The 22,816-nt window shown below is 44.0% G+C and overlaps 2 protein-coding genes across 7 annotated transcripts in view; both read left to right on the forward strand.

Annotated features, from left to right (window-relative positions):
• Nucleotides 1-8,469, forward strand: part of igsf9a (immunoglobulin superfamily, member 9a) — a 53,132-nt gene extending 44,663 nt beyond the window's left edge. For all 5 annotated transcript variants that reach the window (XM_056431973.1, XM_056431972.1, XM_056431976.1 and 2 more), the window contains 5 exons: nucleotides 4,637-4,857; nucleotides 5,123-5,207; nucleotides 6,458-6,628; nucleotides 6,998-7,034; nucleotides 7,320-8,469. In XM_056431973.1, coding sequence (XP_056287948.1) covers nucleotides 4,637-4,857; nucleotides 5,123-5,207; nucleotides 6,458-6,628; nucleotides 6,998-7,034; nucleotides 7,320-8,469 — 1,664 coding nt within the window. The remainder of the gene's footprint in view (nucleotides 1-4,636; nucleotides 4,858-5,122; nucleotides 5,208-6,457; nucleotides 6,629-6,997; nucleotides 7,035-7,319) is intronic.
• Nucleotides 8,470-8,471: 2 nt separating this feature from the next.
• On the forward strand, nucleotides 8,472-21,494 carry LOC130204947 (uncharacterized). 2 transcript variants are annotated; one of them, XM_056431979.1, is made up of 4 exons: nucleotides 8,472-9,544; nucleotides 10,057-10,130; nucleotides 10,914-11,063; nucleotides 12,908-12,994. In XM_056431979.1, the coding sequence occupies exons 1-3, from the start codon at nucleotides 8,472-8,474 to the stop codon at nucleotides 11,045-11,047; spliced, it is 1,281 nt and encodes a 426-aa protein (XP_056287954.1). In that variant the 3' UTR covers nucleotides 11,048-11,063; nucleotides 12,908-12,994. The 2 variants fall into 2 exon arrangements, with proteins under 2 accessions (XP_056287954.1, XP_056287953.1); XM_056431978.1 differs by lacking the exon at nucleotides 10,914-11,063 and having other exon boundaries at nucleotides 12,908-21,494.
• The last annotated feature ends 1,322 nt before the right edge of the window (nucleotides 21,495-22,816 follow it).

Consider the following 22,816-nt stretch of genomic DNA (forward strand, 5'->3'; position numbering starts at 1 on the left):
AGGGGGCACCATGATGTCGAGCCACCACCATGTAAACAAATTGTTGTTATGTTTAGGCAACAAGACTAACTACGTCGTTTAGGTTTAAGGTTTAGGACAACCATCCTGCTTTGACGTAAACGATGGGAAATTAGTATCAATACTATTACTATTTAAGAGCCGTGGCAGGAGGCATCAGACCCAGCCAGGTCCGATGGACCCTCTGAGACGTGAAGTCACTAAGACTCCGGGAGTTAGTAATGTGTGATGGAGAGATGAAAATGCATCCATAAGTAGAGAGAGAAGAGGAGATAGGTGCTCAGTGTATCCTAAAACATCCATAAGGAGAGAGAGAAGAGGAGAGAGGTGCTCAGTGTATCCTAAAACATCCATAAGGAGAGAGAAGAGGAGATAGGAGCTCAGTGTATCCTAAAACATCCATAAGGAGAGAGAGAAGAGGAGATAGGAGCTCAGTGTATCCTAAAACATCCATAAGGAGAGAGAAGAGGAGATAGGAGCTCAGTGTATCCTAAAACATCCATAATTCAATTCAGTTTATTTGTATAGCCCAATTTCACAAATTACAAATTTGTCTCGGAGTGCTTTACAATCTGTACACATAGACATCCCTGCCCCAAAACCTCACATCGGACCAGGAAAAACTCCCAAATAACCCTTCAGGGGAAAAAGGAAGAAACCTGCAGGAGAGCAACAGAGGAGGATCCCTCTCCAGGATGGACAGATGCAATAGATGTAATGTGTACAGAAGGACAGATTTAGAGTTAAAATACATTCAATGAATATGACAGAGTGTATGAATAGTTCATAGTAGGCATATTCCACGATGGAGACCTCCACGATCCATCAGGCAGATGGCGGTGGGGAGGAGGAGGGCGGAGTCTCAACAGTGGGCGGAGTCTCAACAGGACAGTGGCGTAGTCAGGAGCAGGAATTCCACGACCCAGACCTCGATGATCCATCAGGCAGATAGGATCTATGCCGTCTCATAGGGTCCGATGACCCCATGAGACGTGAAGTCAAAAGGACTCGGGAGAAAGCAGAGTTAGTAACGTGTGATTGAGAGATGAAAATTCATCCTTAAGGAGAGAAAAAAGAGGAGATAGGTGCTCAGTGCATCCTAAAACGTCCCGGCAGCTATAAGCCTATAGCAGCATATCAAGGGGCTGGACCAGGTGAACCTGATTCAGCTCTAACTATAAGCTCTGTCAAAGAGGAAGGTCTTAAGTCTACTCTTAAACGAGGTGACTGTGTCTGCCTTCCGGACTGAAATTGGAAGCTGGTTCCATAAAAGAGGAGCTTGATAACTAAAGGCTCTGGCTCCCATTCTACTTTTTAAGACTCTAGGAACTACAAGTAGTCACGCATTTAGTGAGCGTAGCTCTCTAGTGGGCAATATGGTACTACAAGCTCCTTAAGATATGATGGAGCATCACCAATCAAGGCTTTGTAGGTTAAGAGAAGAATTTTAAAAGTGATTCTTGATTTTACTGGGAGCCAGTGCAGAGCAGCTAGTGCAGGAGTGATGTGATCTCTTTTCTTAGTTTGAGTGAGAACACGAGCTGGAGCATTCTGGATCAACTGGAGGGACCTAAGAGATTTATTAGAGCAGCCTGATAATAAGGAGTTGCAGTAATCCAGTCTCAAGTAACGAACGTGAACCAATTTTTCTGCATCTTTTGAGACAAGATGTGCCTGATTTTGAAATATTACGTAGATGAAAGAATGCAGTCCTTGAGATTTGCTTTACGTGGGAGTTAAAGGACAAGTCCCGATCAAAGATAACGCCAAGATTCTTTACAGTGGTGTTGGATGCCAGGGCAATGCCGTCTACAGAATCCACATCACCAGATAATTGATCTCTGAGGTGCTCAGGGCCGATTAATATTACTTCGGTTTTGTCTGAGTTTAACATCAAGAAGTTGCAGGTCATCCATGTTTTATGTCTTTAAGACATGCTTGAATTTTACCGAGTTGGTTGCTCTCCTCTGGTTTTATCGATAAATATAGTTGAGTATCATCTGCATAACAATGAAAGTTTATGGAGTGTTTCCTGATAATATTGCCCAAAGGAAGCATGTATAAGGTAAATAAAATTGGTCCAAGCACAGAACCTTGTGGAACTCCGTGATTAACGTTGGTGGTTATCGAGGCGTCATCGTTTACAAATACAAACTGAGATCGATCTGATAAATAGGATTTAAACCAAATTAGTGCCGTGCCTGAAATGCCAATCGACTGCTCCAGTCTCTGTAACAGGATGTCATGGTCAATGGTGTCGAATGCAGCACTAAGGTCTAACAAGACCAGGACCGAGAGGAGTCCTTTATCTGCTGCCATTAAGAGGTCATTTGTAATTTTCACCAGTGCCGTTTCGGTGCTGTGGTGTTTTCTAAATCCTGATTGAAATTTCTCAAATAAACTATTATGATGTAGAAAGTCGCACAACTGATTTGCGACCACTTTCTCAAGGATCTTGGAGAGGAAGGGGAGGTTAGAGATCGGTCTGTAGTTAGCCAACACCTCTGGATCCAGAGTGGGCTTCTTCAGGAGAGGTTTAATAACAGCCACCTTGAAGGAGTGTGGTACGTGGCCTGTTAGCAGAGACACATTGATAATATCTAATAGAGAGCTGCCAATTAAAGGCAAAACGTCTTTAAGCAGCCTCGTCGGGATGGGGTCCAAGAGACAGGTAGACGTGTTCGAAGTAGAAACCGTTGAAGATAATTGGTCACGGTTGATGGGAGAAAAGCCCTCCAAATATACACCAGGAGAGAGAAGAGGAGATAGGAGCTCAGTGTATCCTAAAACATCCATAAGGAGAGAGAAGAGGAGATAGGAGTTCAGTGTATCCTAAAACATCCATAAGTTGAGAGAGAAGAGGAGATAGGTGCTCAGTGTATCCTAAAACATCCCTAAGGAGAGAGAGAAGAGGAGATAGGAGCTCAGTGTATCCTAAAACATCCATAAGGAGAGAGAGAAGAGGAGATAGGAGCTCAGTGTATCCTAAAACATCCATAAGGAGAGAGAGAAGAGGAGAGAGGAGCTCAGTGTATCCTAAAACATCCATAAGGAGAGAGAGAAGAGGAGATAGGAGCTCAGTGTATCCTAAAACATCCATAAGGAGAGAGAAGAGGAGATAGGAGCTCAGTGTATCCTAAAACATCCATAAGGAGAGAGAGAAGAGGAGATAGGTGCTCAGTGTATCCTAAAACATCCATAAGGAGAGAGAGAAGAGGAGAGGAGCTCAGTGTATCCTAAAACATCCATAAGGAGAGAGAGAAGAGGAGATAGGAGCTCAGTGTATCCTAAAACATCCATAAGGAGAGAGAGAAGAGGAGAGAGGTGCTCAGTGTATCCTAAAACATCCATAAGGAGAGAGAAGAGGAGATAGGTGCTCAGTGTATCCTAAAACATCCATAAGGAGAGAGAAGAGGAGAGAGGTGCTCAGTGTATCCTAAAACATCCATAAGGAGAGAGAGAAGAGGAGATATGTGCTCAGTGTATCCTAATACATCCCTAAGGAGAGAGAGAAGAGGAGATAGGAGCTCAGTGTATCCTAAAACATCCATGAGGAGAGAGAGAAGAGGAGATAGGAGCTCAGTGTATCCTAAACGTCCCCCAGCAGCCTATTTACACTGCGAGTTCTGCATATTTACACGGATGGGCTTCATTCCCGTTTCCACGCCACGAGGAAGGACTCATAATCGATCCCTCATTATCTAGTCCAATACTTGACGGTTTATGGCCAAAGAAACCTGCGAGGCGAATGACAGGGCGGACAAATACAACACGGCGGACTGAGAGGGCGAAGACGTCACGCCCGCCGAGCGTTGGCATGGGGCCAAATTAACATTTATATCCGGCGTTTCCACACAACGCTCCTCTCCTCTTGTATAGTATTTGTAGCTATATTTACACCCGCCTGTGGGGAAGAAGAAATGTTGTGAGTTAAATGCAGATTTTTGTTCCTGAGAAGTAGCTTGTTCGCTCTTCAAAAGATTTGAATCCTTCCCGGTAGAGAGTAGACATCACAAGTAGAGATCACAAACGAAGAATCAAGAAGATGCAACCCGGTGCTGGATAAAAGTACAAAAAAAAAACGACATTTAGATTGTTTTCTCTTCCATTATTGTCAATTTTTGTGGTTGAAATATCCCAATTTAACCATAATGCATCATCGGTCCATCAATTTTTCTGGCATATCTCCTTCAGGGCTGTTATCAAATGTGTCATAACGATATTAATCAACCACTCTGACATTTTACTATTAGACCTGAAATGCATGAATCACGCCACCCACCATTGGCCTCTGGTTTCCATTAAAACACAACACACTGAGCCGTACACTCTAGGTTTCAACATGTGTATTTATATATATATATACATTTATATATATACATATATATATATGCATATATATATATGTATATATATACATATGTATATATGTATATATACATATGTGTATATATATATATATATATATAGACATCAGCCCAAACCCTACTCGCCTCAACCTCTCAAGGTTGAACATTTGTCTGGGCTGCAATTTCCTCCACTGTAATTTAATTTCTCCGTCGGAGCGTATCTGGCTGATAGGCTGAAGGTCTTTTAAAAAAAAATTCCTCCGCATCAGATCCTCCGCCGAGGAGCAGCCGGCCGGAGCCCCCCGCGGCGCTGTCGGCTCAGCGGGGCTCAGCGGGCGTCGTCCTGCGGTGGTCCCTCCCCGAGGCCCGGCGCCCCCCCGTCACGGGCTTCGTCCTCCAGTCCCGCACCGAGCCGGGGGAGTGGGTCCTCCACCTGGACGAGGACATCGGCGCCGACAGCAGCGAGATGCTGGTCCCGGGTCTGCGCAAGGTAACGAGGCCACGGATCGGTCTTTCGGGTCTCGATTGTGCACGTTTCAACGTGGCAGCCGGCGCCATTTCCCCGTCTTCTGCGCCGCCGGTTGTCGTCTTCCTCCCCGCCGCGTCTCATCCTGCTTCTCCGCTCCTTTTCGTAGGCCTACACACACATTCAAATGAACTTCATTAGCATTGCAGGCACAGTCCCCGTGTTGACAAAGTGTGGTTTCATCCTCTGTCCTCCCCACTGCGTGTGTGTGTGTGTGTGTGTGTGTCAGGACTGCGTGTACGAGCTGCGGCTGCTATCTCGTCGCGGGGAGGTGCTGAGCGAGCCCAGTCCATCAGTCAATGTCTCCACCATGGGTAGGTGTGCCCCCTTTTGCAATCTTACCGCACCCTCCTCCTCCTCCTCCTCCTCTGACTCTCTTTCTTTCTTTCCCCCATCCCTCTTTACCCTCTTTAACTAGAATTAGAGCAGGCCTCGGGGGGGAACGCTGTCCATTAGACGCCTGAATGATAGAAATAGCTCCGCTAATAACTTCTCAAATGCGCGAGTGAGAGAATTAGCTCCGGTCCTTTCCGGTTTTCGTGGGAATGCGACATGAATGTTTCATTGGATATGGGACAGAGGTATCATGCAGAGGGGAATACAACTCCCACTGGTACCACCGTGACGACTGGCACAACAATCAGAGCTCTTTGTATTGTTTAACATAAATTCGCTGTTACTCTCAGTTTGACGTCTGACTGAGCAAATGCAAAACAATCAGGTTTATGATTGGCTGACGATGATCAACAGGGAGATTGGAGATTTAGATCCACTTAAGATTGGCTAATAACAAACCTCGAATCAATCTTGTACGTTTTTTTCCAGGTTTCTTTCTTTGTGATGTAAAGGACTTTGTGTTTATTAATGACGAACAACATAGATCTAAACAGATGTTTGCTTTTTTTTAATAAAGTACTTTAAATATTTTTAAAAACTATTAAAATTACATTTAAATTCATGAAATATATGTATTTTTGTCAACATAAAAATATGCTTTAAACCTTTTTTTTAATTGAATTTAAATTCAATAAATATATATGTATTTTTGTAATCATAAAAATATGCCTAAACATTTTTTTAATTTAAATTTGATTTCAATTCAATAAATATATGTATTTTTGTAAGCATAAACATATGCCTAAACATTTTTTAAATTTAAATTTAATTTAAATTCAAGAAATATATGTATTTTTGTAAACATAAAAATATGCCTAAACATTTTCTAAATTTAAATTCATGAAAATATGTATTTTTGTAAACATAACAATAAGGTTTTAAATGTTAAACTTCATTGTCTCAGTGTGTGTTGCTTCTACCACAAACAAGTGTTTTTCATTGAATTATTCCTATTATTTTGTAGGTGTTTATGGTTATTACTGGCACTACAGTCAATCAATCAAACTTGTATTTCAGACTCAAGGTCCTGATAGTACAACACATTAAAACAGAATAAAATACATTGAACTAATACACTCTCACTTGGATTGCGTTTGCTTTTAATTCAGAACATTTATATATATAATAACGTTTATATATCTGTAACACTGCTGACTTGCTGTCACAGGGATGGAGATCTACCCCGCCACCTCTCGACTCCTGGACCTGGTCCCGGAGCCGCTGCTGGCAGGCGTGCTGGGCGGGGTCGGCTTCGTGTGCCTGGCTCTGGCCTTGCTGCTGGGGGCCGCCTGTGTCATCAGCCGCAGGAGGGACCGGCGTCGCAGGAAGAAGCTGCACGGTAAAAAAACAAAAACGACTCAGCAGACACTCACTTTGATGAACTGCATCATGAATATCATCATTTATTCAATAAAATATTGAAGGCACTTTCAATCCATTATATAAATCATACCCCTACCCCCTCTCCCCCCCCCACTTGTCCATTCTGTTGTAAAAGTTATTGATGTCATTTACATTACTTGCTAATTAGGGTAATTTCTCATTAGTGGCTGATACATGTAAGTGTAATTAACATTTGGGGCAAGCCTGGGTGCCTCAGGCCCTTTTAATGGGTCCTTATTAGGGTTGATTATGCTTTTACTTCTTGGTCAGTGTGGTTGTATCCTAATGAGTCAGATGCCACCTTGCTCGTCTCCCTCCCTTACAGAGCCCCCCTCTGTCATCTATAAATGTTCCTCATCAATGTGAGTACCCCTTTATCATTTCATCGCAATGCCTCCCATTGACCTTTCCCTTTTAAAATCAAAATGTCGAGAATGCCAGCACTTATGTTATTTTCCATCAGATCTTCTTTTTCTTCTTCCTCGATTGCCGCCGCCGCTGTTTCAGTCTCTATCGGTCTAAATCTCTCCCGCCCCCTCTTTCACTCTCTCTTTTAATCTTATTTCCTCTCCCTTTTTACGCCTTTCGTTTTCCTATTTTCTTCTTCTTTCACCCTCTCCACCTCCTTTCTCTCTCGCACACAACAGAAAGGCTTCCGGCGCTGGCAGTCCAGACAGTGTGTTGAAGACGAGCCTACTTCCAGCCAGCATCCTCTACCCCACCACTTGCTCTACCACCACCACCTCCTCGTCGTCGCAGACGGACTGTTCCTCCTTCGGCGTCGAGAGTCGTCACCATCACTATCGGCGAAAGCAACTCCCGTCGTCCGTCTACGGCTCAGGCCGCCTCACGAGGACGACGTCTTCTCCGATTCCTTCCCCGATCGAGATGATCTCCAGAGGCCCGGATGGGCGCTTCGCGCTCCTCCCGTTCGGCCGCGACGCGCAGAGTGTTGACATCGAGGAGAGCGGAGGAAGGCACGGTCGAGCTGGAGTCCGAAGGTCCGCGTCGGTGCACTCGGAGAGGGAAAACGGGAAGCATCCGGCGTTCGTGCTCTCGGTGGATCTCCTACCTTCCGAACCAGCAGAGACCGATTCCGCAGGGCAAAATCTCGGCATGGTCCGAGGCCCATACATCTCGGACCAGAAGGCGGACCGCGGCGGCTTTCTGGACTTCAGCAGCCTGGGCTCAAACAGTAGTTTGGCCACCATTTCTCATCACGACCGAGGAATAACTCCCACGTTCCCCGTGCTCCCGCACATCCGGTCGGGCCTCGGTCAGCCATCCACCAACGCCAGCGCCCTGGTTCTCCAGATGGAGCACGAGCGCGAGAGAGGAAACCTGAGTCACTGCCTGAAGCTGGCTCAGGAGCGGGAGGAGCTGGAGAGGGAGCTCCACAGCTACACTCTGGAGAGGGGCTCCGCGAGAGACATGAAGAGGGAGCACTCCGGCGAGGTCGGCGGTAACAAGCTTGTGTGGGAATATAGAAGCAGCACGTTACCACACAGATACCCCCAGGGCAACAAGGAGAGCTTTGGTCTGTCACAGAGTTCTTTCTCTTCCTCTTCTGTTCATTGGGGCGTCCGCCCACCTCTCACTCTGATCCCGGCCAGTTCCTCTAGTTTCGAGTCCGGCGACTTCCTTCGTCCGCTCCATCCTTCCCCGAACAAACCCCCCTCCTATCTCGGGAGGCGGGCAGCTTTACTCTCCCACATCCCTCCTCAAAGCATCAGAGACATGAAAGGGTCGAGGCAGCACCAGAGGGCTATGATAATTCGCCACAATCCACAGTCTTAGTGATGCAAACGAATGATTCATGCTCTGGGGTGCGGAGACAGAACAATCTCAGTCACGGCAGCCTTTCAACGGCGTCTTTCCGTAGCGACGAACACACCGAGGGATCTAATTGGGCTGCCGATGGAGTGCCAGACTCCGCGAGAGCGGAGGAAGCGTTCCCTCGGCCCACTCGCGAAGACGACGCGTGCGTGGAGATGAGCGTGGACGAGCCAGAGTTGGGGGCGCGCGCGGCGCCCGTGCTGCACGACAGGATCGCCTCGCACGTGCAACACGGGCGCTCGCTGACTCGCGGAGGTCGGCGCGGGGGCGCGAGCAGGAGCACGAGCTGGCACTGCGGCGGTCCTGACGATATCGTCACGTTCCCAGCTGCTCCGCGACCTCCGGGAACAGAATCCCTGAGAGTTGTGACCCACGGCTCCAAACTCTGGGACGCGAAGCAGCGAAGTCAGAGCCTTGACTCCCGGAGACGGAAAGAGAGCAGTTTCCTGCCCCCCGATGCGTGGATAGACTCTCTCAGCCAAGAGAACTGCTCCGATGCGTCGACACGTCATCCGGTCACTCTGTTCTGGAATCCCAAGAGCACGATGACCAGGAAGATCTCCAAATCTCCTTCTGCTACCCAAGCTGCCTCCCGGTCACCTCCTGCTGCGGATGCTTTACCTCTAAGGAGCAGACCGGAGAGGACCGTACCAAAAGCTGACGTGCCTTGCCACTGGGAGCCGAGAAGAGAGGCGCCCGTCATTCCCAATGCCGCCAAATGGCCAGTCGACTACCGGGAGGCCATGAAAAAGGCGGAAGATTCCTTGGAGGCCATGATGGAAGCGTCCAGATGCTTACCGCCCGACCACCACTACCAAGAGACAGGAGAGGTGGAGGCGGGGGGCTACGAGGCGCCGGAGTCCGGGAGCAGCTACAGCAGTTATGCCAGCAGCGGGCGAGGCAGCATGGAGCCCGCCAACGGACGCCTGTCCCTGTGTCACCTTACCCCAACCCTCACTTGCTCACCGGAGACCGTAGACGAGGGCCAGGGGAGCACAGAGGACAAGGATATTCACCCCATGGAACCAGGCCAAAGGTATAAGGGAGCGAATGAACGAGGGGAATTATGCTTGATGGAAGAAAATGTGAGGGTACTCGTGCTTTAAGATCCCGTATGAGCTAATGGTGATTCATAGATGGAAATACAGAAAGTTGAGTACACCTTTTCGCACATTCAGTCGATTTTACCTGATTTTCAAGCCAGTTTCGTAACAGCCTTATTCGTGAGTTACGGGTCAAGTTTTGTTTGGAATGACTGTCGGGAAATTGGCAAAACAATATAAAAACAATCTCATTACTTTGAGAGCCGCGGAGATTTTCTTCGGCTGTCGGTAAACATTTCATCGCTTTTGTGTTAATGAACACATCTTTAACGAGGCAGTGGCGGAGCACTTTAAGAGAAACATCATGTACATCTGTTCATGTAAATGCCCTCGATGAGACACTTTTTGTTCTGCTGGTTCGTGGCCATCGGTAAACATCGATGCCTGCGTTGAATACCCGGAATGTGTTTATCCTCTCAATGTGATGCTTTTGTGACCTTTCCAGGAGAAAAGCCTCAGTTGATGAGAACTACGAGTGGGATGCTGCTGATTTGTGCTCGCAGCCTGGAGACCATGACGGTGAGTGTTTTTCCTTTCCTTGTTGACGAAAAGCACTTCAAATTCCGGCACAAAATTAAATACATTTATCCGTGTTAGAATCACAGATCAATACGGTGCAAGGTGTCTAGGTGAACAGACACGTTGTGAGGTGTTGTGTTGCGTGCAGCTGATCTCGGTTCATTCGAAACGGTATACACTACCGTTCAAAAGTTTGGGGTCACTTAGAAATGTCTTTATTTTTCAAAGAAAAGCACTGTTTTTTCAATAAAGATAACATTAATCAAAAATACACACTATACATTGTTAATGTGGTAAATGACTATTCTAGGTGGAAACGTCTGGTTTCTAATGAAATATCTCCAGAGGTGTATAGAGGCCCATTTCCATCAACTATCACTCCAGTGTTCTAATGGTACATTGTGTTTGCTAATCGCCTTAGAAGACTAATGTCTGATTAGAAAACCCTTGTGCAATTATGTTAGCACAGCTGAAAACAGTTATGCTGGTGATATAAAGCTATACAACTGGCCTTCCTTTGAGCTTGAAGTTTGAAGAACAAAATTAATACTTCAAATATTAATCAGTATTTCTAACCTTGTCAATGTCTTGACTATATTTTCTATTCAATTTTCAATTCATTTGATAAATAAAAGTGAGTTTTCATGGAAGACACGGAATTGTCTGGATGACCCCAAACTTTTGAACGGTAGTGTATATTCGGCAATTAACCTGCGGGGATGCCAAACTCCCCAGTGCATGAGAACATGAGCATGGATAGTAATGCCTTTTTATTTCCGAAAGATGGAGAAGACGCAGAGAACGAGAGAAGTGAAGCCGAATCAGAAGTAGAGGCATACAATGAGCCCTCCTCCACCTCCTCCACCCACCAAATCCCCCCCTCCCCCGGCCATCTTCGCACTCAACCTTCATTTTGATCTCAATTGCACACCTGTAAGGTTTGGTGACTGCATCTTGCACGCTGTCGTTTTGACTAAATCTATCCGAAAGGCAGAAAAGAAGATGAAGAAAAAGAACCCAACACCTGGTAACGGACTCCCAAACTGCCCCCGTGATGGTTCCCGTTATAGTCGGTGTCTCCAGGGCAACATCGTGCCACGATGACACACACACACTAACAAGGCGGAAATAATACCGGCGTCGCTACATGACTTTAGAGAAGGAGAAAAAATGCCTCTTTGAAGCTTGTAGATGTGCCCGCTGTGAACAGGGCAACAGATGAAATGAAAACCGAAGCTCTGGTGTCGGCGTTTAGAGGGTTGTCGGTTCGAAACCCACAGGTCGTCCTGGGTATCCTCGCCGGTTTTATGACGGTCCTCCAGCTTCCTCCCACGGTCTTAAGACATGCAGCTGATCAAATGGTCCCCGGATAATAACCAATCATCCCACCGAATTTCATGCGATTCGGTTTAATACTTTTTGTGTTATGCGAATAACATGCATACAAATAAATAAATAAATACACGGCGATCAAAACATAACCTTCCGCATTTCAATGCGAAGGTAATAACAACTACTATTTAAAAAAAAAAAGAATGTAGACTTTTCAAATCATTGGTATGCATATTCCATATTTTCCCCACTGGCTGTATGTGTATCCGAACCAGTGCACTTGCTTATTACCTTCGCATTGAAAATGCGGAAGGTTATGTTTTGATCGCTGTGTATTTATTTATTTATTTATTTGTATGCGTGTTATTCGCATAACAAAAAAAGTTTTAAACCGAATCGCATGAAATTTGGTTGGATGATTGGTTATTATCCGGGGACCATTTGATTAGATTTTGGGATCGATCGGGTCAAGGTCATGAAAAGGTCAACATCTTCTTGAATCGCATGAAATTTGGTGGGATGATTGGTTATTATCCGGGTACCATTAGATTAGATTTTGTGATCAATCGGGTCAAAGGTCAAGGTAAAGGTCATGGATAGGTCAAAATCTTCTTTTTACCATAGCATGGTCAATTTATATCGAATTGGCATGCAACTAATGCCAAAATGTTCATCATTCAATGCCCAATGTTGTGATATGCAAAGGTATGCGCTCTATCGAGTGCCCATTCTAGTCTTGGTATTTGTTGTTGTTGTTGTTGCCGGAGACTCAATGTGGCGTGCAGCAGCAGTGTGGTGCGCATTTTAACCCTTGTGTTGCCTTCGGGTCAATTTGACCCGATTCAATGTTTCACCCTCCTGTCGCCTTCGGGTCAATATGACCCGATTCAATGTTTAACCCTCCTGTTACCTTTATATTTACTAACATATTTTACCCTTGAGGTCAATATGACCCCAGCTATTAAAATCTCCAGAAAATTATTAGAATTCATATTGTTTTCCAAGTTTAAGTGTGAGGTACTTCATGTTTGTTTGTTGACTTCCGAAAGAACACCGACATTAAACATTGAATCGGGTCAAATTGACCCGAAGGCGACAGGAGGGTTAAATATTGAATCGGGTCAAAATGACCCGAAGACAACACAAGGGTTAAGGAGCCGCATTGAATAGACAGACCAAAACTGCAACACGTAGCCGCTTCCGATCTGACCCGCGTGACATCTGAGAACTGCGTTTCAAGAACAAATTAAGAGGAAAAAGGTCAGACGTGTTGTCACTCGATGGCACATTTGCAGTCGGAAGCCAGTATTAAAATATTTAACCCCTCAACCTACGATCGCTCCGAATCTAGAGTTCAGCTTCCAAGGCACGAGAACCCCCGTAAGCTGTGGACATTTAAAAATGAAACATCCTGAGATAATTTCAGTTTCCCTTCACCCCAACAGAGACGCTGACGCCGCCGCCGCCGCTGAATCCACTGAAGCCCGCGCCGTGCTGCAGCCTACCCAGAATGCAGCGCTCCACTAAGGCGCGGACAAATTGCGGTCAGCTCTCACTGCTCCTGGGGCATCAAAGCAGCTGCTCTGCTGAGCCCGAACCAGACACCGTGCTGTTCTGACGGCCGGCCGGCCTCGGCTCATCTCACCTGGCGTGTCCTCTCGCTTATTGATACATGGAAACAAAAAAGTCCATGTGGCAGAAAGCGAATCAATCTAAGTCTCCTCTTTCTTTCTTTCTTGTTTTTTAACCGAGAAAAAAACGTTGCTTTTAAGGGGGAGTCCTCTGCTCTCTCTCTCCGCTCTCTTTGATAAACTTCACTCGGAAAAATAATGGTTTTTCAACAATGCCCAGTCTGGTTAAAAAAGGGACGGAAACACAAAATCACCTTTAAAAAAAAATATATTTTAAAGGTTCGCTGAGCTTGGTGAGCCAATCATCATCTCGCAGTCTGCATTTTCTTTTTTTGAGAAGAGTCTTGCCAATCTGCCGACATATCAAAGCTTTTCGCCGCGCTGACGGCTTCACCGCGTTCTCTTGCGTGTGGTTTGATAATATGCATTCATCATCCAGGGATGACTCAGCGGCCGCACAAGAGTGGGAAAAAAACACACAAAAAACCGATCTCAGTGCTCATCAAGCGACAGGTTTTGGGCCGAGGATGAGTACGTTTTTTTATTTTTATGTCATTCATCATCGTTTGAGTTCAACAAGCTGCGATTGATGAAAATGCCAATGAATAAGAAAGATAAATATAATATATATAAACTGTATAGAAGAGTTCCTGTTTTGCCGTGAGTGTAAAACTGTTCCTAAAAGATTCTCCCGACAGGGATCATTATCGGCTTCTCTCGCTCTTGAATCACTGTGAATGTGTGTTATCTAACAATCGCCTCAATGTGGCTAAAAGCTTTAGTTTCCTTCCAGAACTCTAATTTGCTAATTAAAGAGGGTCAAGTCGACATGTAGGGTTTGCCCGTTTTTTTTTTTCATGGACACAAAGGGAAATTGGCTTTTCTTTTTTTTCTCTTTTGACTTTAATTTCCCAAGGATCAATTCACTCAACGACTCCCCTGCAGCAGCGGCTGTGTACTCGCACAGTTGTGAACACTTTAAGTGGCACCAGTGAAGTGGTTAAATGCCTTGTTTGAGGGCAGGTCGACAACAGCTACTGCGGCGACTTCTACGGAGTAATACTATCATATTACCAAGTGCTGATGCGGTAATTATGGAGATAAATTGTCTAAACAAAATGAACACAATTATATTTAAGTGCACATCAGCCAAGTTTCAGACCCAAATTAACTAATTTCAGTGGAAACCATATGTTCAGTGGATTCACTCCAATATATCCAATTTGCTGGTTAATAACCGGGAAGTGTTGCCAACTCCTGTCGATGGAAAGAAGCCGGGTTGAAAAGTGGCCAGATGTTGATGGATGGCTTCATGCACGGACCTTTTTTTGTTTAGAAACAGGATTCATGAGAGTCAAACGAAGAAATCAGAGTATGCAACAGGTCGGCCGTGGCAAGATTCCACAGGAAGCTCCGTCTCTTCCTTTTGCAACACCACAGGGGAAAAAAAGAAAAGATGCATTTTAATACAAATGCGGTGTGTGTCTTGGTGAGAAAAAAAAGAAATAAAAGCCTTTAAAACTAAATTTTTTGGGCCACTTTCTGGTGTCACGAGGCACACTGGTCTGTATATTGATTTTTAGAAATGTTACGGACTAAATCCATTGATCTCGCCAAGCCCGACTTCCCCATGTAGATTAGGATTATTCCCGCCAGAGATGAAACCGCCGACTTTCCCCGACCCGAAAGCGGCCACCGCCGACCGTAGACCTGCTGAGGGAAACATGCTGCTGCTTCATGCTCCTTGCTACATGAACAATGGAAGAGAAAGGGGGGAATTGGGTTTCGGCTCGCTGCTCTAGCTCAAGGCCCTCACATTAGTCAACCAAATAATTAACTCAGAGCTCCACAGCGTACCGGGGTATCATTCCTATAATTGAAATTCACTCATAGAGGCTACATTTACTGCAAATCAATGTTTCACTTCTGGAGGACATTTTCATTTTCTCGTGTACACATATTGTACCTCAGGTTCGTGAATGATCAAACCCCCATGCGCAGTCAGCAAGTTTATTTTTTCACTTTTTTTAATACTCTCTCTCTCTCTCTCTATATATATATACATTTAATTTCAAGAAATACTTCTGCTCTGTTTTTTTCTTTCATGGGCCAACACATGGAAACAGAGGGAACTACTGCATGCTGTCATGAAACCGTCATGACAAAAATGTACACGCACACACTCTCCCGGCTGTATATCAACACGATGTATTCCAGAGTACTAATACATCAGAATCCTGGTCAAACACCAGCGAGGGCTCATAAACCTGATTGTTATACTGCTTCCTTTTTTCAGTTATTGTGTGTACTTAGGGGGATTAGCTTTAAAGCAAGCACTCTTTTATTATTGCCATTAAATAGCAGGTGAAATATCTGCGAGGAAGTGACTCTCGAAGCATGAACGCGATCAAGGAGAATAAATGTCATATACAAAATGAGTGAGTGAAACCATATGGCGCTCCTGTTAGTTTCCTCAATAATTATTACCGAGCTGAGTTTTTATGTGAGTGAACGTCAACGGACTGAAATACTTTCCCAGTCTGGGTTCTCTTTAAAAAAAATCAATATCGCTAATCGCTCCCAACACATCTAAAAGTATTCTTATCTGCAGCAGGAAGAGGATGTCGGCCAAAGTGAAATGCAAATAAGCTGCTGATTATCATGATTATTAGTCCTTCTAAGTGGCATAAAAAAACCACAACAACACCTGTGAAAGATCAGAAAACTTAAGCTGCAAATGGTGCTGCTGAAAAAGAAACATCAAAGACGGGCATTGATCCAACAACCAGCCGAGTGGCATGGCGTCCGGATTCAAAGGCTCCTTCACCCTGATTAGAGTTTGTGATCAGAACATTTTCACACACTAACTAAAACTTCTGTAACTTTTGGCAAAAAATAGTGTCTTCACATAAAAGCCGTTTCACAACAGGGAAAGGTTTTCGTCTAGAACATTACGAAATATGCGATTGTACAAGCAACTGATTGAGTTGGTTCTTATGATTATTATGAAAATGCAGTAGTCGCATGCTGTATCACATGCAATAGTACCATGCGGTATCAGGAGCAATAGTACCATGCGGTATCAGGGGCAATAGTACCATGCGGTACCACATACATTAGTCACATAAGTTATCACATGCAATACTACCATGCGGTACCACATACATTAGTCGCATGCTGCAGCACAGGCAATAGTCACATGCAGTATAACGTGCAATAGTACCATGCGGTATCAGGGGCAATAATACCAGGCAATATCACAGACATTAGTTGCATGCTGCATCACATGCAATAGTCACATGCAGTATAACGTGCAATAGTACCATGCGTTATAACAGGGCAATAGTCACATGCATTATAACATGCAATAGTACCATGCGGTATCAGGAGCAATAGTACCATGCGGTATCAGGGGCAATAGTACCATGCGGTATCACTTGCAAAAGTACCATGCGATATCACAGACATTAATTGCATGCTGCATCACATGCAATAGTGTCAGGCAATAGTCGCATGCGGTATCACTTGCAATAGTACCATGCAGTATCACAGGGCAATAGTACCATGCGGTATAATGTGCAATAGTACCATGCGGTATCACATGCAGTATCACAGGCAATGGTTGCATGCTGCATCACAGGCAATAGTGACAGACAATAGTCGTATGGGATATCATGGGCAATAGTCGCATGTGATGTAACGGGCAATAGTCGCATGTGATATCATGGGCAATAGTCACATGTGATATCATGGGCAATAGTCACATGTGATATAACGGGCTATAGTCGCATGTGATATAACGGGCAATAGTCGCATGTGATATAACGGGCTATAGTCGCATGTGATATAACGGGCTATAGTCACATGTGATATAACGTGCAATAGTCGCATGTGATATAACGTGCAATAGTCGCATGTGATATAACGGGCAATAGTCGCATGTGATATAATGGGCAATAGTCGCATGTGATATAACAGGCCATAGTAGCATGGGATATCATGGGCAATAGTCGCATGTGATATAACAGCAATAGTCGCATGTGATATAACGTGCAATAGTCGCATGTGGTATCACGGGCAATAGTCACATGCAGATATTCTGTATTCTTGCTGGACATTTATGTAACGAACTGGCAGGAAACAAATCTGAGACCGAATCGCTACCCGTAAGAAGCTGATTGAGGTTTTATGGATCGCCACACATCAATATGATATTATTACGAGGGATTTTCCCATCAGAATGCACATTGAGTCTAAATACTGCTTTTGATAGGCAATACTTCTGTTAAAATTCAAATAGTTTCTTTATTATAATAAGCCGACAAATAATGATCTCATTCTATCGTTTATGGTTCTGTCCTTTTGGATTATATTAAACTACTTATGTACAAAGGGAATGCTCAAGAGTCTGACTTGAATCAATACGTTATTTGCCAAAATGGACTCATTATAGGGAGTAGGAATTATTAAAGTTCCTACTTTATTAAATTCATCAGATCAATAGATAACGATTGCAAACCGTCGCTGCTCATCAGAGCCTCTGAAATAGTTTAATCACTGCTCAAAGTTTCACACGGGGTAAACCAGAGAGACTCAGATATACAGCCGGATGCTGACCCTTTGCCACCTTTGAGTGGGCAGCTGACTTCATTGACTGATACACACACTCGTCTCAACCAGCCTCCAATTAAACTAATTGTATTGTAACAGCAGACTGGCCAAGCTCTCGAAAAAAATGATCAGAGGTAAAGTCACAGCCATCTTTTTTTTGTAATCCTCTGCAATATTTTTCCGACGATTATTTCTTTTTTTAAAATATCCCTTCAACATCAGAGATTACGGGGGCTGGGACAAACACATATTTCATGTCGGTGGCGGCGGCGTAGAGTTTATTTTCTTCCTGAGAGCAAACAAAGGACGCAGTAATGAGCCCGTGCGAACAGCTCATTACAAAAGGCGAAACACTCGTGACATTCTAACGACAGAACAGCAACCCACCCCGACGGGGTAACGTTTTAAAAGTTATCCACGTGTACACGCAGGGAGTTTTATCAGCTGACATTCAGGCTTTGTTTTCAGCTCAATCTGTAGCTGTCGAACCACGAAGTGACTGGGTTGGTTTGCTATTTTTCAGTGAGGATGTTTACTTCATCCTTTGATTGTTTTTCTTTCTTTTTTTCTTTCACGCTCTAAAGAAGAAGTGAATTATTGACAGCTGGATAACGGCTATGCATAAGAGGTGGATGGAGGCACGGCGCTATATGTGGTTTTGCGATCACGTGTTCGCTGACCCTCAACGCCATTGTTTCAATTCAATTCAATTCAGTTTATTTTGTATAGCCAAATATCACATATAACAAATTTGCCTGAGAGGGCTTTACAATCTGTACACATACGACACCCCTGACCTTTGACCTCACATCGGATCAGGATAAACTCCCAGAAAATAGAAAAAAAACCTTTCACGGGGGGGAAAAAAGGAAGAAACCTTGAGGAGAGCAACAGAGGAGGATCCCTCTCCAGGATGGACAGAATAATAGATGTCATGTGACCAGAATGAAGCAGTACAGAGTTGAAACACATTCAATGAATATGACAGATTGATTTCAAGTGCCGTTTGGTTTGCGGTCGCTCTCAGTTGGTGTTAACTTCCAATTATGCCAAATGGCAACAGTTAAAGCCTGGATCTGTACGATTTCAGTCCTGGGTTGCTGTAGCAGCAATGTGTGCGACTGATGTCTGTTTACAGTGCAGCCAAACAAACACAAGGCCTTTTTTATCAACGACATCTGCAGATCTGCTGTTGAAAAAGGCTGTTGCAGGGTTTTGGAGATGGATTTTTGAATGACAGAACAAAACACTGCGTTACCTGTGACTAGCGAATAACAAAAAGCGGTGAGACGCAGCCGCGGCAGGAAATGTTGGGTTCATGTATAGCTGGTGAGAGAATCGATAACCATAACTGCACAAAAGTGTGATTCAAGAGGTGCTGGATTTGTTTACACAATAAAATCACGTGTATAATTACAATAATGTTTTTAAAATGTGATGGTTACCCAGGCGGCAACCTTTGGTTCTGCGGAGTGAAGACTTAACACTTGCATTCTCTCTACTGGCCAGCAGGGGGCGACTCATTCGGCTGCTCAAATCAATCCGATTGTTTGGAACTCTATAAGAAAATGACTACTTGTCTCGCGATTTATCGCCTTAGTAAAAATGTATTACATGAGTTTATGGTCTCAATTGATAGTCTCAAGTCTTCTTCAATACAGCGTGATATGCGTATACATTTCGTAAATTATGGTCCATTTAGAGTCAAATACACTGAAAAGCAGGGGATGGTTTCGGGCGGGCTGACTGTGATTAACAGGTCGCTGCCACTATCAGAGGTGTATACGCCGTCTTTGCAAGACACAAATCCAAGATGGCGACAATTAATTCGCCCAACTTGAGACTTCCAAATGACAACATCCACTAATTAAATGTTATCTATGCTGTTAATACTTGTAGAACGAAAGAAAACCTAACCCTGAAACATCACAAAGAGCATCAAAAAAGTGATTTGACTCCATGAAGATCTGAAGGATTATTACTTTATGACTCGTGTCTCCTAAAACGTACCGCTGTTCCATTATCTTAAAGCTGCAGCTGGTAACTTTCATGAAAAATAACTTCTATTATATTTGCTCCAACTGTCACTCTATCCTGACAGAGACATATAATTCCTTTGAAAGATTCCAAAATAATTCTCCAGCGCAGCTGTCAATCACTGCCGGCTCGGTGAACTCCGATAACACTCTCAAACTCGGAGGTGTTGATTCCTATTTTCTCGGCTCGAACTTTTTCAGAAACATATTTTAGCAAACTGTTTCGCTGTGACATGATAAAAGCTTCCGACCCGGCCGCCATGTTGGAAACCGTCGAGCCCCCCCCCCCCTCGAAAATAAAATAAAAAGGGCCCCGCCTACCAGCCCGGAGCAATACTCCTTTTGTGTTTGTCGGCTAACGAAACAAGGAAAGTGACCACGTTGTGGGACGCATGGGACCAGACTTGAGGGATCACTTCAACAAAGACATTGTACAAGATCAGATGTCATTTTCACAATGTGTTTCCCCCCCGCTGTGACGCAGGCGTTTTTGTTTCATACGACCTTGAGCAGGTGATTATTTTCTTGTTAATCCATCATCGAGTGGACTATAAAGCTGGTATTCCATTTGGCCCGGCAGAAAGAACGAGGATGGCAATTAGCGTTCATTGTCGAGGATAAGCCGCGACTATTATCTCCCGCCAAGTTATAAAATGAGCGCGATTATCATCAATTTCCACGTAGTAATATCGGCGGTCGTGAACAATTTAAAGATTGAAACCTAAATGGAGTTTTTTTTCTTTTCAATCAGTCTATCTGCGCATGCAGCATTCAGCCGGGGAGGCGAAGAATTTCACAACATGTCAGCGAAGTTAATTACTTCACCGAATGCCTCCCAGTAGAGTGTGGCATAATAGCATCGGGGGAGAGAATGACTTTTCTTCTGTTGTATTGGCTTTATAGCACAGCGGAATCTCTCTTAACCCCTATTTCACTTTAATTAGACATTTACCCGAGAGACTTACTTTTTGAAGAAAAAAAACATCTGTGTTCTTGTTATCCCAAGGGCAATAAGCTACCAGTAAGTGGTTCTTATTCTCATTGATTGCGAGGCGTGTTCATCCAGAATTGATGACCTTATTATAATGGCTGTTTTTTTTACTGTGTCCTTGATAATGCACCTTCGCAGAAATCCTAATTGAGCCCCATTTCTCACGTTGCTCGTTGGCATTGTGATCGATGTCAAACTGTCATCTCCTGACGCAACCGCAGGGCTTACATGTATACGTTTATATTAATAAAACATTGGGGAAATGTACAGATTTATATTGTAAAAATTAAGCATATATTGTACGTGTACTGTGATTACGGTTACAGTAATGTTTACAACAGAAGGAAACTAAAGAGCTCTTCAAGATGGAGAAATATGTGAAAACACGTTTGTTATTCAGGCAAGTTTTCATATTCGGGACTATTTTGTTTATGTATATGATTCTGATTTTTTAAAAACATTTGCTTACTTTTTAAGTTATATTTGTAATGTCACATTATAGCAGATATTGCATATAGTTCATGTTTTGTGTATTTGTGTTTCATGTAGAAAGCCTAACTTGCAGAGGGGTTACATGGTTTTAAATATCTATGCGACATTGTAACTCATTTTAAGAATTCATGTACGGTGAAATAATCTTGTAAATCTTTTGGTCCCTCGCTGCCTCTTCTAACCACTTATCTATTTTTCCTACGCAAATCATAAATGAGCATGGCAGCAATGTATGCGGTGCATATCTGTATCAATAAAGAACCACAAAGCATCATGTGTCCGTTCCACTAATTTCCGGTACTTCAAGTAAAAGCATAATTCACGATAAAATAAAAAGAATAAACCGATTGGTATTCCCCGGAGCTCATTTTGAGCATTTCTGCATGCACGAAATACTTTCTAAATCAATGTCTTTTTTGTTGATCCAGAACCTTTGAAAAAGGGGGGCTATTTTGGGAGAGTGTGGGCGCTCGCTCGCTGGCATAGAAAATGAAACGCCAAAGGTTATTTCCAAACTATTGAAGAAAATTGGATGTACTCTATGAGAAGGTGGAGCCTTCTATTTCTAGCTCCCCTTCTGTTTGCGTAACATTTCCAAGAGAAACGTCGCGAGAAAACTGACGGTGTGAAAGACTATGCCTCTGATGACAGAGCTTGTTTTTTTTCCGTGCACCTCCACCTCCGACTCATTCCTATTGGGATAACAGGCTGGATGTGATTATCATGGATCACCACTGGAGACGGGACTTAACCCACAGCAGTTGAACCATGTCAGCAGGTAAGCCCTTTACCAGGCACATTTAAAATAGACGCTCCATTCTTATTGGGTGAGACACGCAGAGCCTCTTTAAAAGCCAATGAACACTTGTAACCACATCCATGTTAAGTGCCAAGACGTGGCGTATTTAACCATCGTGGAGTATTTCTTCCGCAAAATGAGCCTCTCCAGTCACTGGGCTTTACTGTGGTGCCTTTGTTGTTCTGGGGGGGGGGAAACATGTTGTGCCTATAAATTTCCACATCAATTTGAAATTATAAATTTCTTGCCCCGCTCGCCCTCCAACGGAGAAGCAAAAAATCAAGTGGAAGAAGAAGAAAATTGAATTACTTGTGAATTCCTACAGTTTCAGTGGGTTTATTGGCCATTCTCACGCTTCCTGAGTAATTACAGCAGTAAAACTGGCACATTTGTCTGTTTAATTATGGCACTGTCAGACAATAACACAAAAGGAGGACCGGATGCTGTTTCTCTTGTACAAAAAGAACACTTCGAGGAACACCTCGCCCACAAAAAGGACTATTTGTTACCTTGAAGAACATGTTTTTTGCGTATGCCTCCACGTCGTGTGCTCGCTACCTCCCGAACACGTGCTTCTATACAAACAAACCGTACGATATAAGACCAGACACCTTTGGCGAAAAAATATAGTTTTTCATCCACTGACCAATTTGCTTCCACAACATGTTTTCTTTCTTTCAGACTAGAGAAAAATAAAACATCCAGAACACACATTTAGGTCTTTATTTAACTACTTTGTCCATCTGCGCCAGTAGATTTCTCCTACATTCACAAAAGGTACTTTGGGCGACTGT

This window comes from Pseudoliparis swirei, chromosome 15, assembly GCF_029220125.1.
Source record: "Pseudoliparis swirei isolate HS2019 ecotype Mariana Trench chromosome 15, NWPU_hadal_v1, whole genome shotgun sequence".
Lineage (NCBI taxonomy): Eukaryota > Metazoa > Chordata > Actinopteri > Perciformes > Liparidae > Pseudoliparis > Pseudoliparis swirei.

What these genes read in the sequence shown, in the direction of transcription:
- LOC130204947 (XM_056431978.1), top strand. Translation starts at nt 8,472, where the DNA reads ATGCAAACGAATGATTCATGCTCTGGGGTGCGGAGACAGAACAATCTC. An exon ending in CCCATGGAACCAGGCCAAAG is followed by an intron (nt 9,545 to 10,056) that starts GTATAAGGGAGC and finishes TGACCTTTCCAG; the next exon opens with GAGAAAAGCCTCAGTTGATG. An exon ending in GCAGCCTGGAGACCATGACG is followed by an intron (nt 10,131 to 12,907) that starts GTGAGTGTTTTT and finishes TCACCCCAACAG; the next exon opens with AGACGCTGACGCCGCCGCCG.